The sequence below is a fragment of the Sinohyriopsis cumingii genome, chromosome 18 (genome assembly GCF_028554795.1).
Source record: "Sinohyriopsis cumingii isolate HCF-2022 chromosome 18, ASM2855479v2, whole genome shotgun sequence".
Classification (NCBI taxonomy): domain Eukaryota; kingdom Metazoa; phylum Mollusca; class Bivalvia; order Unionida; family Unionidae; genus Sinohyriopsis; species Sinohyriopsis cumingii.
Genome location: NC_142978.1, coordinates 55,575,360 through 55,592,014, shown reverse-complemented (window position 1 = coordinate 55,592,014; position 16,655 = coordinate 55,575,360). Strand labels below are relative to the sequence as shown.

The window sequence follows — 16,655 nt, the reverse complement described above, 5'->3', positions numbered from 1 at the left end:
GCATTTTATGAACTGTACCCAGATTCGTTAATACTCATTAAGATTTGTCCCTGATTTTACTGACTACTGTTGGCAGAAGCCGCCTTTGTGTCTAAGAGCTTGCATCTCGAATTCCGAGAGCCATAAAAGAGAAGAATCCTTTGAAATATCTTCGGGAAATGCTGCAGCAGTTATTGAGTCGGCATCTGACAGTCTCCTCTCCACCGATTGGGCGAGTTCTAGGAAAGCCATCAATGGAAACCTTTCAAAATTGCCTAATTTGCAATATTAGATAAACCTCATTTTACGCTCTCTCAGTTTGGCTCGTCTGTCGAAGGAAATTACATTTGTTGAAGTGTGAAACGTAAATTGAGAGAAAAAGGTGAATCTGAGAGATGAATCCATGCCCACCATCGAGTACTCCAATTCGCCCAGAAAAATCAAACACCCTCCAGGGATTCTTCGCTGCCCCTATAGGACACCCCATTCAGGACACATGTGGCTATTATGGATCAATGAGGCCTCAGGCAGGGCACGGAACCGAGGACCAAAGTGGGAGAATAAATAGCAATTTGACTAATGAATTTAACAGCCGTTTCCAAGGTATGTCGCCTCATATTACGTCCATTGTAGGATAATTTCCAATTGATTGAATAAAGCAGCAGACTGTAATAATCTTTATCAAATAATGGCTTATTGTGTTAAAAACCGCACTGTTTTATAACAGTGTATCCAATGAATGCTGCTCCAGTATCCTTTGGTAGAATGAGAGTGGGATGTAGACTTTTTACTCAAGCTAGACCACTGAGGACATAAAACATATGCATGTTTATTTTGCCTGTAATATCTAACAATATCATAATTGAAGGTACTTTCTGCAATTTCGAGCAAATCGTATAACCATTGTCAAAACTTAAAACTGATTTCGTGCAGATCATTTCACATTGAACCAGTGAACCCTTTTTAAGATGATGTAATTGGCTGTAATGTAGGATGTCAATTGAAGGCAGGTCGGCCAGACCATATATGCGAACTAGGCGGTCGTTTTTAGCGTCAGGCTTTAAGGGTCGCTAAATTAGACAGAACTTAATTTTTTCGGTTAGGAAACGCCAGAGTCATATCTCGCCTTATGCTCCTAAATTCAATGATTGAAAGTCTTACAAATAGTTTGAACAATTGATAATATTGAATTATTTGAATTTTTGGCAATTGGAATAAATCAGGCGAATCTAATTCTTATAAAATGTGCATTAGCCTGAGGAGAAAACTCGCCTTTGATATATGGTTTTGTGCTGATTTTGTGTCGTTTTACTTGATAAGATACTTATTTTAGATAACTCATATTGCACCAGCTGCAAGGTTGTCCTCAACACAAGTAAATTGATGACCACCCTATCAAAATGGGTCAAAGAAATGAAGAAATAGTCGCTTCGATATAAAAGTCTTCTTTCCCTGTCAACTTTATTAAATATTTAACTGGTACTTCATGTATAACCATAATATAGATCAATGAATAAACTATCGATTTTAAAAGATTACACATATATTCACAAAGTACACCACACACACACACACACACACACACACACACACTAAAACTCTCAAAGATCATACGCCTTCCATCGATGACTACTTACCTGAAAATTAAGAAAACTCTAAAGATCCTACGCCTTCCATCGATGACTACACACATGCATATAAGGAAACTCTCAAAGATCGCAAGTTTCTATCGATGAATAATGAAACCCTGAAAAGCGGCAACTAAATTTCGCGGCCTGTTAATGTCATTCATTTTCGTGCCGATTTAATATTGCAGATCTGTCACTGCTTATATATATATATATATATATATATATATATATATATATATATATATATATATATATATATATATATATATATATATATATATATATATAATTTTAAATGTGTATTTCTCGGCTATTTAATTTCTCGGACACGCGAAGTCCATACAATGGCAGACTGATAAAATAATATAAGCTGGCTTACTGTACATTCGTCCATGACTACAATACACCCCAGTATATCACTTCACCCCTTATAACGTTGATATGGTCATTGATCCCATTAATTTGGTCAATTGTTGTATTTTTACTACGTAATTGATTTAAACTTTCCAAATTAATCCGTTCAAAAAGTTATTACATTGTCATGTCACATCACTGAATACTCCTTTTTGTGACCTAATGCGCTTTTAAGGAACAGTCTTGTTGGAACACCTCTCAGTATAAAGCTCCCTCGCTTATAACATCGGTCACTGTTGTGGCTACCATGAACATCATTAAAGAGAGAGAGAGAGAGAGAGAGAGAGAGAGAGAGAGAGAGAGAGCATTTTATTTATTTCGAGTATTCAAGTTTTCTTCTTAGATAAAATTATATCCGTTTATTGATAATACTTTCTTGATTTCCACAAGGTAGTTTCTGGACATTGTTCTTTACACATAAAGCCACGCTAGATATATTTATGTAAGGCATTTTCAAATGCCTTTAGTCTCACAATGTTGTTCTTTACACATAAAGCCACGCTAGATATATTTATGTAAGGCATTTTCAAATGCCTTTAGTCTCAAAATGTGAACTACTATTTTCATATGTGAAGTTGAAATAGTATCTTTTGGAAAATGTTTCACACTTTTTAATATATAATTTCACTCCCTTTCTTTACAAATGCTGGACAAGATTTTGTAAGTAATGATTTTTTTAAATTCATATGTGCATTATGCGGATATATCCATAAACATTTACTAACACACCCATATATGTATGTATGTATGTATGTATGTATGTATGTATGTATGTATGTATGTATGAATGGATGGATGGATGGATGGATGGATGTGTGTGTGTGTGTGTGTGTGTGTGTGTGTGTGTGTGTGTGTGTGTACTGACCGTCTATTTTTGTTCATTATCCATCTAATTGTGTTTTGTAGGTTTCGATGGAGAGTCAAAAGGACACACGATCAAGGAAGAACTCTCGCAAAGCCAGTCTGGAGGCACGTCATCTTTTGACTCGGCTTTCCGTTTTGATGAAAATAACGTAAATAATAAAGATTCCAGTAACGGTAAGGACTATAATTTGTTGAAGAAGCAATATGCTTGCGTTCGTTATTTTGTTCTACAGATTTACATCTTTATTGAGTAGAGTAGTGCAGCTTTAAAGTCAATAAAGACACCCACAATTTTATCACCCTCTGCTTTGCAAAATGAGAAAGAAAGATATGACAAATATAAACAGTACAACCGTTGTGTGAATTGTAGCAGTCTAATTTGCGTGAACACTTTGTAATCAAGTTAAACGAAAAATGCACACCGAGAAAACAAGTCACCTTAATGGAAGCTAGAAGGTTTCTGAAGAAATCCAAATAACCTTCACAATTAAAGGTATGAACATCAAAGTATTTTAAAGCGAGTAACAAGACAGTAAGAAAGGTTTCCATATTTATTTCCTACCTTGAAGCCATTATTATGTATTATTTTATTTAATTTAGAACATTAATAAATTCAAACTTTACACAGCTTAAATGAGCTTGAAATATGGCAGTTATTACCAATACTGTCTTGTACTCGATAAATGATTATATAACTGTATCAAAATTATGTAATTGACTTATTTAATATGCTTTGATTTCTCACAATTAACTGCTTTGGTAGACATTTTCAACGTGCGTGATAGCTAATCCCGATGTGGTGGAACGACTTCCATATCTCGCAATGGTGAATCGCCATTTTTTTTATTATATATACCCACCCCGACCGCCAGTCATCTACTCTACTCCCGGACTTTGACGCACGGCTAGTAACCGAACGTTTATTATATCACAAAATCACACGCCAAAGCGTTTAAATAAACATGTCATTAGATGTTTACACTGGCACGAGTTGCCAAACTGCTTATGATGTGTAATATTTGTATTATTAGCGAAGTGGTGTTAGTGCAGACGCTGCTTATTATGTGTAATAGTTTGTAGTTAACAAATTGGTTTTACTTAAAACATTACTCATTACGTAGTAACTAGAATAACATCCTTTTCACTTTCACATTCCGAATGTAAAATACATAACGTAACATAAAAATTTCTCGCAAAGAAAATAATAGTAGCAAGAGTTGTGCAAAACACTGTGACCCGCAAACCATTCTATGACGTGTGCTAAATGACTTACAAAAAGTCTCAGCTACAACCATTCTATGACGTATACTAAATGCCCCGTAAAACACTGTCTCAGATCTCTCTGACACACGACATTATCTCAGTCTTTAACTTGCTGATGCTGCAGCGCTATCTATCCTGCATTAAAAACAAAACGCGTCTCGCTAAAGCAAGCGTGATTCTCTTCTCCGATTTTGATCTCTATCTGGCGGCTTATCCCTGGCAAATGTTCCATTTCCTTCAGAGAGGGGTCGTAATTTAATTGTACAAGCCCGAGGTCGATATTGGGTACTATATAGGTCTTCTACAGATGGAAATTGATCATTTTAGAACTAGTAGGGTTTCTTTCATTTATAACGTGAAATTTTGATCTAACAGGATAGGACGTGGTTTAAATCCCCCCCCCCAAACTCATATGCACAAGGTTTTTTGTTACCTAGCCTGTTTTCCTTATCGACATCAGTTAATGAAATATTTATTATAGTGAGAATCAATATGTGCAACAAGGTGGAAAATGTTATTACCAAAATTATTTAGCAGGGTTCAAGATCAAAACAGAAGAAAAAAATAAACAGAAATTATTACAACATTAATATGCTTTGAGAGATGCAAACGTATACAAATGGATACAAACATGGATGAACGATACGTTAAAAAATCCCGGAAATTGTTGTCAAAGAGGACATCGTTGTATCTGGACATTGTTGTGTCATTTACCATTAAATATATAATTTACCATATAATTAACCCTTTAGACTTTTCAGTTTAACTTCATTTTCATTCCCAACATGCCATTCGATCTAAAGATGACTGATTATATTTCGAAGGGAGTATATATATATATATATATATATATATATATATATATATATATATATATATATATATATATATATATATATATATATATATATATATATATATATATATATATATATCACGTGATGTAGCAGACAGATAGACAGAGAAAAACAAATAATAAGCAGAGAAAGAATCATTAAGAGAGCTAGCTGCCTGAATAATTTGGTGGGTTGGTGGCGGTGGAGAGGGGAGATAGTAATTAATCTGCAGGTAATATCCAGAATAACATGACAAGAAAAACGGACAGAAAAGTGAAGAAATGAGTTTTATGATAAGATTTACAACTCTAGATAGATTTAAAGTATTGGTCATATGGTACATAGGTATTTCACAGGTTGAATGTACGGTACTTGATCTAAAGACTGAAGTTTACATAGTTAGCAGTAATATCTGACATCCAGTCTTATTTATTTGTATACAAAAACAAAACAACAATTAGTATAATCTTTGCTGTATGGACCTTCTAAAAAATGTAGGTATCGCGTTTGTACCACTTACGTCATTTGATTAGATAAATACTGTCCCCATTGCCAGGTAGTGAACAATAACATTGAATTCCACTTAAAAAGACCATCAGACGAAACAATTTTGTGAAAACGGCTCCAATCAGACAATACGGCTGCACCCATTTTCGTATGTGATCACTTAGATTTAACAACACTAAAAAAGAGATATTAACATTATCGCTCAGTCAAACCATGCAATAAAACTAAGGGTTGGATATTAATGTTACATCACCAACAATAACCCATGTAATAAATACTTATCTTGGCATGCGTCTGTCTACGGGAGACGATGGTGTAACTCCAGTGTAAGTTTTTGTTTCTCCTTCTTTCTAACTCTCTTTTCAGCTTGCTTTATGTTTCTGTCTTCCTCGGCTTTTGAACGCCCTGTCTTCATGTCCTTCTTGCAAACATCTTTGTAGCGCAGACGTGGTCGTCCAGTCGGTCGTGTACCTTCTGCTAACTCCCCATGTAACAGGTCCTTGAGAATGCGACCTGGGTCCATTCTCTTGACATGGCTGAGTCAGCGAAGGCGCCTTTCGCTGAGAATGGAGAATATGCTGTTCATGTTGGCGCTTCCAGAACCTCTCTGTTGGATACTTTGCCCTGCCACTGGATGTGTAGAATGCTCCGCAGGCATCTCAGGTGGAAGCTGTTGAGTTTCCTCTCGTGTCTCGCATAGGTGATCCATGTTTCGCTGCTGAAGAGAAGTGAGCTTAGCATGCAGGCCTGGTAGTCACGCAGTTTGGTCTTCTTAGTGCGGTTGGGGTTGTTCCCAACCCTCTGGCTAAGTCTGGCCATCACTGCTGCTGCCTTGGCAATCCTGCTGTTCACCTCAGAATTAATGGAGTGTGAGCTGGAGATAGTGGACACGAGGTATGTAAAAAAAGTTCTCAACAACTTCCAAGTCGTACCCATCGATGGTGAAGGGGGGGGGGGGGAGTCTGCGTCCAAATTCCTTACAGGCGTGGGAGAGGCGGCATATCAGCTGCTGAAGTCCATCTTCCGTATGTGATATCAAGGCTGAATCGTCTGCGAAGATGCCTGTGGGAAGGCTCCTGGAAGCGGCGGCATTCCACCTGAAGTCCTCAAGAGCGGGAAATCAACACTGTTCCAGCCCCTACACATACTCCTCTGCCTCTGCTGTGAACAGGAACACATCCTACAGGACATGTGTGACGCCAACATCGTCACTTTGTACAAGAACAAAGGAGACGGTAACGACTGCAGGAACTGCCGGGGCATCTCCCTTCTCAGCGTCGTCAGAAAGGCTTTCGCCCGTGTTGCCTTGGTGCGCTTGCCGATTCTAGCCTTCCGCGTCACTCAGAGTCCCAGTGTGGCTTTCGAGCCGGCAGGTCAACTGTAGACATGATCTTCTCACTACGCCAGCTGCAGGAGAAGTGTCGCGAGCAGCAGATGCCCCTCTAAATTGCCTTCATAGACCTGACGAAGGCGTTTGACCTGGTTAGTCGGTGTGGACTCTTCAGACTCCTGCAGAAGATCGGCTGCATACCCCCGACGACTGCTTACTCTCGTCACATCGTTCCACGAGAACATGCACAGCACAGTGTGCTTTAATGGCGCAAAATCTGAGGCCTTCCCAGTCATCAGCGGGGTCAAACAAGGCCGTGTCATTGCGCAGACGCTCTTTGCCACCTTCTTCTCCATGCTTCTCCAGTACACCTTCAAGGATTGCACCGGGTCTGACAGCAAGCTGTTTAACATCGCCCGTCTCCGTGCTAAGAATAAAGTTCGTGAAATAAATAAATAAATAAATAAATATTTAAGAGCACCTCTTTTCTGACAGTTAAAGAATGAAGCTTTATTACTGGTAACATGAAGAGATCATAATTAGAAACCCATCGATTATGGGAATGTCTACATTTAAGATACAGATAGCTTTCTTTCTTTCAGGAGATCAGCAAGGCAAACGAAAGCAGAGACGGTATAGAACTACCTTCACTAGTTTCCAGCTGGACGAGCTTGAGCGTGCATTCCAGAAAACGCACTACCCTGATGTCTTCTACAGGGAAGAATTGGCCATGAAAATAGACTTAACGGAAGCCAGAGTACAGGTAAGGATAGGGATACGGTAAATTTGCTTTCTTACGTGCCTGCATATACATACATACATACATACATACATACATACATACATACATACACACACACATACATATGTTCAATCTTATATATATATATATATATATATATATATATATATATATATATATATATATATATATATATATATATATATATATTGTTACGAGTCTATGCTCTTAAAATAAGTAAAAGAAGTAACAGAAAAGAGTGAAGAAACAAGCTTTGTAAAATTTATAAATAATGTATTTCCCTATAATACAAATTATAAAATGAGAGAAAAAGAAGGTATGGTATTGCGAATTAAATCCAAAAATAATCCAAGAATGACAGACACAAGTCCTACCAATAAAATGTCCTGAATAAAACTCAGTTCGAGTCCCGAACGATCTGAAATTGAAGGTTATAACGTGTCTGTTGTTGTGAACGAAGTGCTGATGTGTCAACAGTCTCTTGTTGAATCACAAAAATATTATTCCAGGTTTGAATTCAGTATAAATTCCAACGAATGTCTTTATCCAAGAATTTTGTCAGAGGACTTTTGTATTTTTAGAGAAAATTATCACTAGAATTCAATATTTTAAAGAAAGTAAAATTCAGCCTAAACTGGACACAACATAAATCACCTTATAGTGCTATATATTAAAGCGCAACTGGGAAAATACTCACAATAACCAGATAACATAGTTCTCTGCTTGACATCAGGTCATGTTAGCATTTTCTAAAAACAACCATTACCTAATGGCAAATAACCTATAATATGATCTAAAGAGCCCTGTTTACTTACAACACACTAACCCATCAAATTCATATGAGAATCTCTAAAAACCCTGACCCTGGTCAACATATCTACCACTTATTGTTTACTTGAATACTAATATGGTTAATTAGCTCATACACATGGAGTATAATGAAGCTATTTTTAGCTTTTTCATAAATGAAATAAAATATTTTTACAATAGTTAATCAGGTCAAACATAACTCAATTTTGGACAGGATCAAGTCTAGTAAACAATGTTTATATCATGTAATGAAATAAAAAAATTAAAACTAACAGACAAAATTAAATTAAATAGACATTACACTTTCCTTCATAAAGGAAAAAATATTTACGCAATAAAGCTTTATTTTTTATACAATTAGTCAAATATACATGTGGTAAAAACATAAGATGAAATCTTATGAATGACATAAAATATACATGAAACAATATATTTATATACACTTGAAAGTGCATCTGCGATTAAATTGTCTTTTCCCTTGATTTGCCTGACGTTAATATTATACACTCAACCTTAATAATCTCTGAGTTTTGTTTTTCATCTTGCCAGTGAAAGTAAGGGGGTTGTGATTACTAAAACCAATAATAAGAGAAGGAGCTTACTAATGTAAACTTCAAAGTGCTGTAATGCAAATATCAAAGCCAAACATTCCTTGTCGATTGTGGAATAATTTCTCTGGTGCTTATTTAATTTCCTAGAAAAATAGCATACTAGATGATCATCACCATTTTTATCTTCTTGAATCAAATCTGCTCCAACCTCAACATCACTTGCATCGACAGGCAGTTAAAATGGTTGACTGCAGTTTGGAGCTGTAAGAACTGATGCACTCTTAAGTATGGCTTTTAACTTATCAAAAGCCTCCTGACATTTATTTCAGACCAATGAAACTTGGTTTTCTTGCTCAATAAGTTGTCAGGGGTTCAGCAGTTATGAACAAACTTGGAACAAAATTTCCGATAGTATTCCAGTCATACCCCAAAATCGCATCAGTTGCTTTTTTCTGATAGGCACAGTGAATTGAGAGATAGCATTGACCTTTGCATCTATAGGTTTAACTTGTCCAACTCCCACATGTCCTACAAATGTTACACAAGCACGGCGAAACTCACTTTTGGATAAATTTATTATCAAACATGCATCAGTGAGCCTGTAAAAGAATTTCCGAATCGTCGCTAAATGTTCTTTCCAGGTGTCGTTGTAGATGATGACATCATCAATGTAAACATCGTAATCATCTAGGCCAGGTGTAATCATGTTCAAGGTACTAGGCCAACCTTTCATACCAAATGGCATCACTTTATATTGATCACGTCCATCTGGAGTCAAATGTCGAAATTTTCTTTGCCCTTTCCATCACTGGAATTTGCAAAATCCTTTCAGAAGGTGAAACAATTTGGTGACATACTTGCAGTCATCGATTCTTGGTAATGGAAATTAATCTGTTTTAGTCATACTGTTCAGTATACATGGTGAACTCTAGTCATTTTTACTCTCGAAAATTTTCTTCAGATTAGGTATTACGGCCCTTACAATGTTAACAAGAAAATGAATGGGAATAAATACATTCTCCAATAAATACTGAATTTCTTTTTTCAACTATTCCTGTTTGAGAGTGTTCATCCTGTACGGGTGTTGTTTCACAGGTGTGGAATTCACATTTTCAAAGTCATGGCACATTTTTTCTTTTCTTGTAGGAACATCTGGAAGTAAGTGATCATATTCAAGTAATAACTGTTTTAGTTCATTCCTTTCTTGTTGTTGCAAATATGAACGTTTTTGGTCCAGATTATTTCTCCAAAATCAATAAACTCCGATTGCATTCCTTCGCTTAAATCCTCACTGAGGAGGACAGGTACAACTAAATTAATTGCATGCTTAACCTGGCTATCTCTCTCAACATACATGTTTCTCCTTTAAATTATTTACATCCCATAAGTACTATTAATATAATTTAACTACTTAATTTTCGTCTTAACTTTGTAAGGGCCGTAATACCTAATCTGAAGAAAATTTTGAAGAATGAGATAGAGAGACAGAACTCTATCACAGAATTCAAAAGTTCTCTCCACTGTAGTTCTGTCAAACCATAATTTCACCTTTGACCTGAATTCCTTGATGTCAAATTTAAGCATAACGTGACTGAAAACTCCAGACATAAAATTTTACCCTTAATCAGACTGGACAGATTTGGGAAGACCAAACTGAGCAATTGTTTTTTTATTATCAAAGTGTCTACTATTGTTTTAGTTTTAATATTCCTCAAAGGAATTGCCTCTGGGAATCTTGTTGACGCACTTATTATGGTCAACAAGTATTGGTTACCTGACTTGGACTTACGTAAGAAACCGATAGAATCTACCATTATTCTGTTAAATGGTTCGTCAAATGCAGGAACAGGTTGTAGATGAGTCTTAGGTATCTTTTGATTGGGTTTTCCTATCATTTGACAAGTATGACAATATCTGCAGTATTTAGAAACATCGCTTTTAATTTTTGGCTAATAGAAGTGATTCAAGATTTTATGATAAGACTTAATAATCCCTAAATGACCAGCCAAAGGAGTTTCATCGTCCAGACTAAACATTCCTTAACCAAATCATAGCCAGCACTCTGCTGTAATGACAGGGATACATAAATGTCTCGGGCTTTGCCAAAACGTGCACTCTGTAATAATAGTATTCAATGCTCTTGGCCACTTCAAAACTTCAGCAATTTTCTCAAAATGAACAAAATCTTGATCTACTTCTTTTTTCCGGAAACGGGGGTACTAACTTGATGTTTCTTAAAAGTGGGGGATTGTTTTCCATTTGCCAGCTCTAATTCCTTTAATATAATTTGAAGTTCCCTTTCTTCCTTTTCCCTTTGCATTGGTCAATCTTCTTTTTCTTTCTCAAACTGCATTTGTCTTACTTCCCTCTCTCTTTCCATTTGTATCATTTCTATCTGAAACTGAACATGTCTTATCTCTAATTCCGTTTTTTAAACTGTACTTCCATTTTTAAAACTTATAACCTTTCATGGGTAGAACTTAAACAAAATTCTCTAATTTAGATGATATTGTAAGAAGCTTGCTGATTTCACTAAAGATTTCTAAAATGTGAAATAATGCTTGGGATTTAAAAAATTTCGAAACTAGGGACATTTAAATTTCTAAAGCAAAGTTTTCTAAAATATTTTAGCAAAATTCGCATACCAGACGAGCCCCATAATTTTCTGTTACGAGATTATGCTCTTAAAATAAGTAACAGAAAAAGTGAAGACAATAAGCTTTGTAAAATTTAATAATTAATCTATTACTATAACACAAAGTGAAAAATGAGAAAAAAAGAACGTATGGTATTGCGAATTAAATAAAAACGATCCAAGAATTAGAGACACAATTTCTAGTAATAAAAATTCCTGAATAAAACTCAGTACAAATCCCAAAGAGATCCATAATTGAAGGCGATGACGTGTCTGTTGTGGTAAGCGAAGTGCTGATGTGCCAACAGTCTCGTTTTGAATCACAGACATATTATTTCAGGTTTGAATTCAGTATAAATTCCAATAAATGTATTTATCCAAGAATTTTGTCAGAGCACGTTTTTATTTCCAGGGAATATAATCAATTGAATTAAATAAATTGAAAAAAATAAAATTCAGCCTCAACTAGACACAGCATAACACAACTTAAAGTGCTAGATTTTAAAGCACAACTGGTATAATCATCACAATAACAAGATAATATAGTTCTCTGCTAGACCTCAGGTCACATTAGCATTTACTACAAACAACCATTACTAGCATTTTCTAAAAACAACCATTACCTAATGGAAAATAACCTTATAGTATGATCTAATGAGCCTTGCTTACTTACAACACAATAACTCATCAAATTCATATGAGAATCTCCAAAAACCCTGACCCTGATCAACATATATACCTCTTCTTGTTTACTTGAATACTAATTTGGTTAATTAGCTCATACGCGTACAGTATAATGAAGCTATTTTAGTTGCTTACATAAATGAAATAAAAAAAATTCAAAAATGTTAATCAGGTTAAGCAGAAATTAACTCAGTTTGGGACAAAGTCAAGTGCAGTAAACAAAGTTACATTACAATATCATGTATGAAATAAAACATTTAACTATATATATATATATATATATATATATATATATATATATATATATATATATATATATATATATATATATATATATGTCCGAACTTCCGTCAGTAATACAATAATAATAATAATATCTCTTTAGAAAGGAATAGATTTTTAACATTGAGAACTAATCTTCCCTATGGTCCTATAAAAAGTTAATATGCATATTGTCAGGGACTTATGTGCTATACATATATTTTTGGACTTCAGGGTACTAGTAAATTATAATAGATTTTAGAGTCTGAGATTTATTTACTTCAGGGTACTAGTACATGACGATATATGTCAGATTATGAGATTTTGGACTTAGGGTACTAGTAAATGACGATATCTGTCAGATTCTGAGATTTTGGACTTCAGGGTATTAGTAAATGACGATAGATATTAGATCCTGAGATTTATTTACTTCAGGGTACTAGTAAATGACGATAGCTGATAGATTCTGAGTTTGTAACGTCAGTGTACTTTTAAATGACGATAGCTGTCAAGTTCTGAGTTGTTTGGTTTTGGTTGCTCAGTTTTGAAGACGCGACAATGTCTATTTGAATACTGATCCAGAACGTTAACGGTACAGGACACAATATCCAAAAGAACAAAGTTATACAATTTAAAATAATAAATTTGTGCACATAATAATTATGCTGTCAATTGTTGTGTCGCGGGAATGTGCTTGCGAACTGGCTCAAAGACTCACGGTGGTTAAAACGTCCTTCTAGAAGTTTCGGATTCGATTCCATGTCCGGCGACGCATTTTTCTTCCCTTTGCATTGGTGGAGGCTGTTGGATTGTACAAAATACTTCTTTCATGCCAAAAAGAAACAAAAGAAAAGAAAAACGATCAGAATTTGATTTTAGCTTCGGTATCGAGGTGACAAATAATCGAGAAACGAGGACGTGTGTTAAAGCCGTAAATGTTATACACTACCAATGCCTTCCATTAAAGCTGAGTGAGATTGAGTTGCCAAGGTAGGCGGTGTGTGTGTGTGTGTGTGTGTGTGGAGGGTTGGGAAAACCTCCTCCAACGGTTAAACAGGTTGTTTTATTTAATTAACCGGGTGTAAATTAAAGGCACCTAGGCAAATCACCCGGCTGCGGGATGATAAGGAAAGCCCTGACTACATTCTTTGAAAACAAGGAAATTAAATCGAACGACCAGTCTATGGGTTCCAGCTCTGTAGTGGAGCACCCATCTACAGTTACTAGGGTCCAGTCCAGCGGAAGATTTCTCCCTGTAGAAATGACCTTAACAACAACAATAACAAGAACAGTTGCATCGTTAGTTATAATGGTAACAAACACGACATATTGATTGGTTTTGAATTTACAGGTGTAGTTTGGTTTTACTTTTCAGGTGTGGTTTCAAAACAGACGAGCAAAGTGGAGAAAACATCAGAAGCAGTTGGAGAAGAGAAATGAAGCTCAAGGTAATATATGTTCGTATATGACTTCTTCCGAGGCAACAGATCTGCCTCCCAAAATTCCATTAAAATTAGGACAGAAGGTTTAATGTAATAGGGCCTCATTCCTGCTAGTTTGAACGGAGACATTGCAGGAAGCACGCAAGTCACTTATGAGTACATCACTCAGTCATGCGCAGTTGTATTGTTTACACAAACTGTCCATGGATTATTACATATGTTTAAGAATAAATGCATTGTTTACAAACTTGTATGATGTTATTTGGAACCGTTATTAGAACGTTTGCAAGGGATGTATTTAACTAACTTCCTTGCTGCTTATGGAATCTGCCATAAAATTAAGGGTTTTATACAAGTATGAATATTTCTGATTCTTGTGCAGCACATATTGGTATTTTGTTTATAATAATTGTTTTCAGGGCATAATTTTAATCATCTAACTGTGAAAATAAAACTCCCGATTGTTTCGCTCTCATTTTAAGGGGGTGGGGGTGGTATTAACATAAGGTCATGTGGCGGAAAATGACAAACCTAAGACAAACCAGAGCCAAACTTTCGGGATATCTCGGGCCATTTGAAATAATTGTCATAAAATTATATTTTCCAGAATATTTATTGATAAAGGTGGTATAGAAAGAGTTCTTCTTACTTCGATGGTAGTGCTATACAATTTTGGTGTTTCGAGAAAGTAATCCTGATTGGCTAAGCTAAACGAGAGTGTGCGTGTCTTTTCAAATAAAACTCAAAGTGTCAATTGATCTCTCTCGCGGAATTAGTCAGTATAAGTTTTTGAGTGGAGCAACAAGTATTTTTCTTTAGATTGTTCAAAGGACGTGTGTCGAAAATTTGAGGACACGAAAAGAGATTCCACTGCACAGTTACAGCTAGTTTCAATAAAGAAGAAGTACAATTAGCTCCATACCTGTACTGCACAGTGAAAAAGAGCACAGTCAACAACCAAGACGACTGATGACCCGAAGAGGCTACAGAGAGAGAGAGAGAGAGAGAGAGAGAGAGAGAGAGAGAGAGAGAGAGATGTTAATGCCGACCTATCACAAACAATGATTTGGAAAAGACCGGAAGCAACCAGGTAATTCTGACGTACTGACAATTTGAGTTCGACCAGTCACTCAAATATATGATGAAATTTGTTTTATCTGCATAACAGAGCTACTAATTGAATTTCGCATGAATTTTGTGACTCTTTTCTTGGAGGAAATTAATCATTAACACATCATGTTCAATTTCATTTTGTTTATGTAATTGATTAAATTGTGCTATTTTACATACTACATAATACACAGTAAGGAGTTGAGATCTCACATTATCCCACCTCTGACACCAATACGTAACTTAAATATACTGAATACACCAATAGAAAATAATTTTAATTCACCTCTGACACCAAGACATAATACTTTTAACACCAGACCTTAATAAAGACAATGACTAGACATACTACCAATTCGTGACGTTTGGCACGTGCGATAACAGGTCCAAGGACGATAAAGAAAATAAAGATGGTCACTGACGCGTGATTGGAACATTTTCAGCAAGTTTCAACTTAATTTACAAATTCTTTCGTTTTCAATTATACCATAATGGTGACTTAATACAACGCCGTAACAAGAATTGACGCAGTGTCATAATTATGGCGTAAAGCTATGATTTTAAATTCTAGAGGTGACTATACATTTTGCCGTCTGAAATATCACATCGATTTGTTTCATTTAGTATTATTAGATAAAGTAGCATCGAAACAGTGACACTGTATACATTTCAGAAGGTTACCACGTCTTTCAGTCGACCGTACTCCTAGCAGTGGGTTAGCGATCTTTCGGTGTATAACATCACTGCCACAGCAATGCATATCTGGTTGTAAAAACGACACCTGTAGACAACCGCACACTTTGACATCTGCATCTAGCTCTATTTACATTGCATTTTCTGTGATCTTTTTCTGTAATGAATTTAGTGCAGAATGGGAACATTTTCCCCAGTAAGTGTGTGTGTGTGTGTGTGTGTGTGATTTGGATTTTTAACGTAGCTTTAACAATTTTTCAGTCATATCGCTACGACGTCTGCAGTGTGGCAGTTTAAAATGATGTCTAGCACTGGGACATCATGCCGCAGACATGTAGCATGATATCCCACCCAGTCACATTATCCTGACACCAGGCCGGACAGTCATAACACTAACCTCTTAATGCTGAGCGCCAAGCAAGGCAGCTGTTAGTACCATTTTTGTAAGTCTTTGGTATGACTCGGTCGGGGATCGAACCTACGATCTCCCGCATCCGAGGCGGACGCTCTAACCACTAGGCCACCGGCCCAGTAAGAAGGAGTAAAATGTAAAGAATTCTTCACTTGTAGCGATGTAGCGCATGGTTGATCATATTAAAGGTAGCAAGCGACAGGTGTCACAATGTACCGAAAACGCGACAATGAAGAACCACTGAGCCTCCATACAGTCTAGTTTACTCTTTTGTTTTATTTGAGTTTTGAATATGTGATACAAGGGATGATCTATTCAACGTGCAAGTGTGTTAATGCGTAGGCCCAAAGGTAATGTACCAACCACATTTAGATGACACTTTGGTCAAAGTATCCAGACGGCAGTGATATACTGAGAAGGAGAGCGAGCCTCGACGAGTGTGTATGTATATAGTACGTACAGTTTTTAGT

At 36.1% G+C, this 16,655-nt stretch overlaps 1 protein-coding gene across 1 annotated transcript in view; it reads left to right on the top strand.

Annotated features, from left to right (window-relative positions):
* The first annotated feature begins 374 nt into the window (after positions 1-374).
* LOC149776686 (homeobox protein aristaless-like 4) overlaps positions 375-16,655 on the top strand; it is a 55,673-nt gene continuing 39,392 nt past the window's right edge. The window contains exons 1-4 of the mRNA XM_089941329.1: positions 375-582; positions 2,931-3,062; positions 7,427-7,587; positions 13,904-13,976. Of these exons, the coding sequence (XP_089797455.1) occupies positions 375-582; positions 2,931-3,062; positions 7,427-7,587; positions 13,904-13,976 (574 nt within the window). The remainder of the gene's footprint in view (positions 583-2,930; positions 3,063-7,426; positions 7,588-13,903; positions 13,977-16,655) is intronic.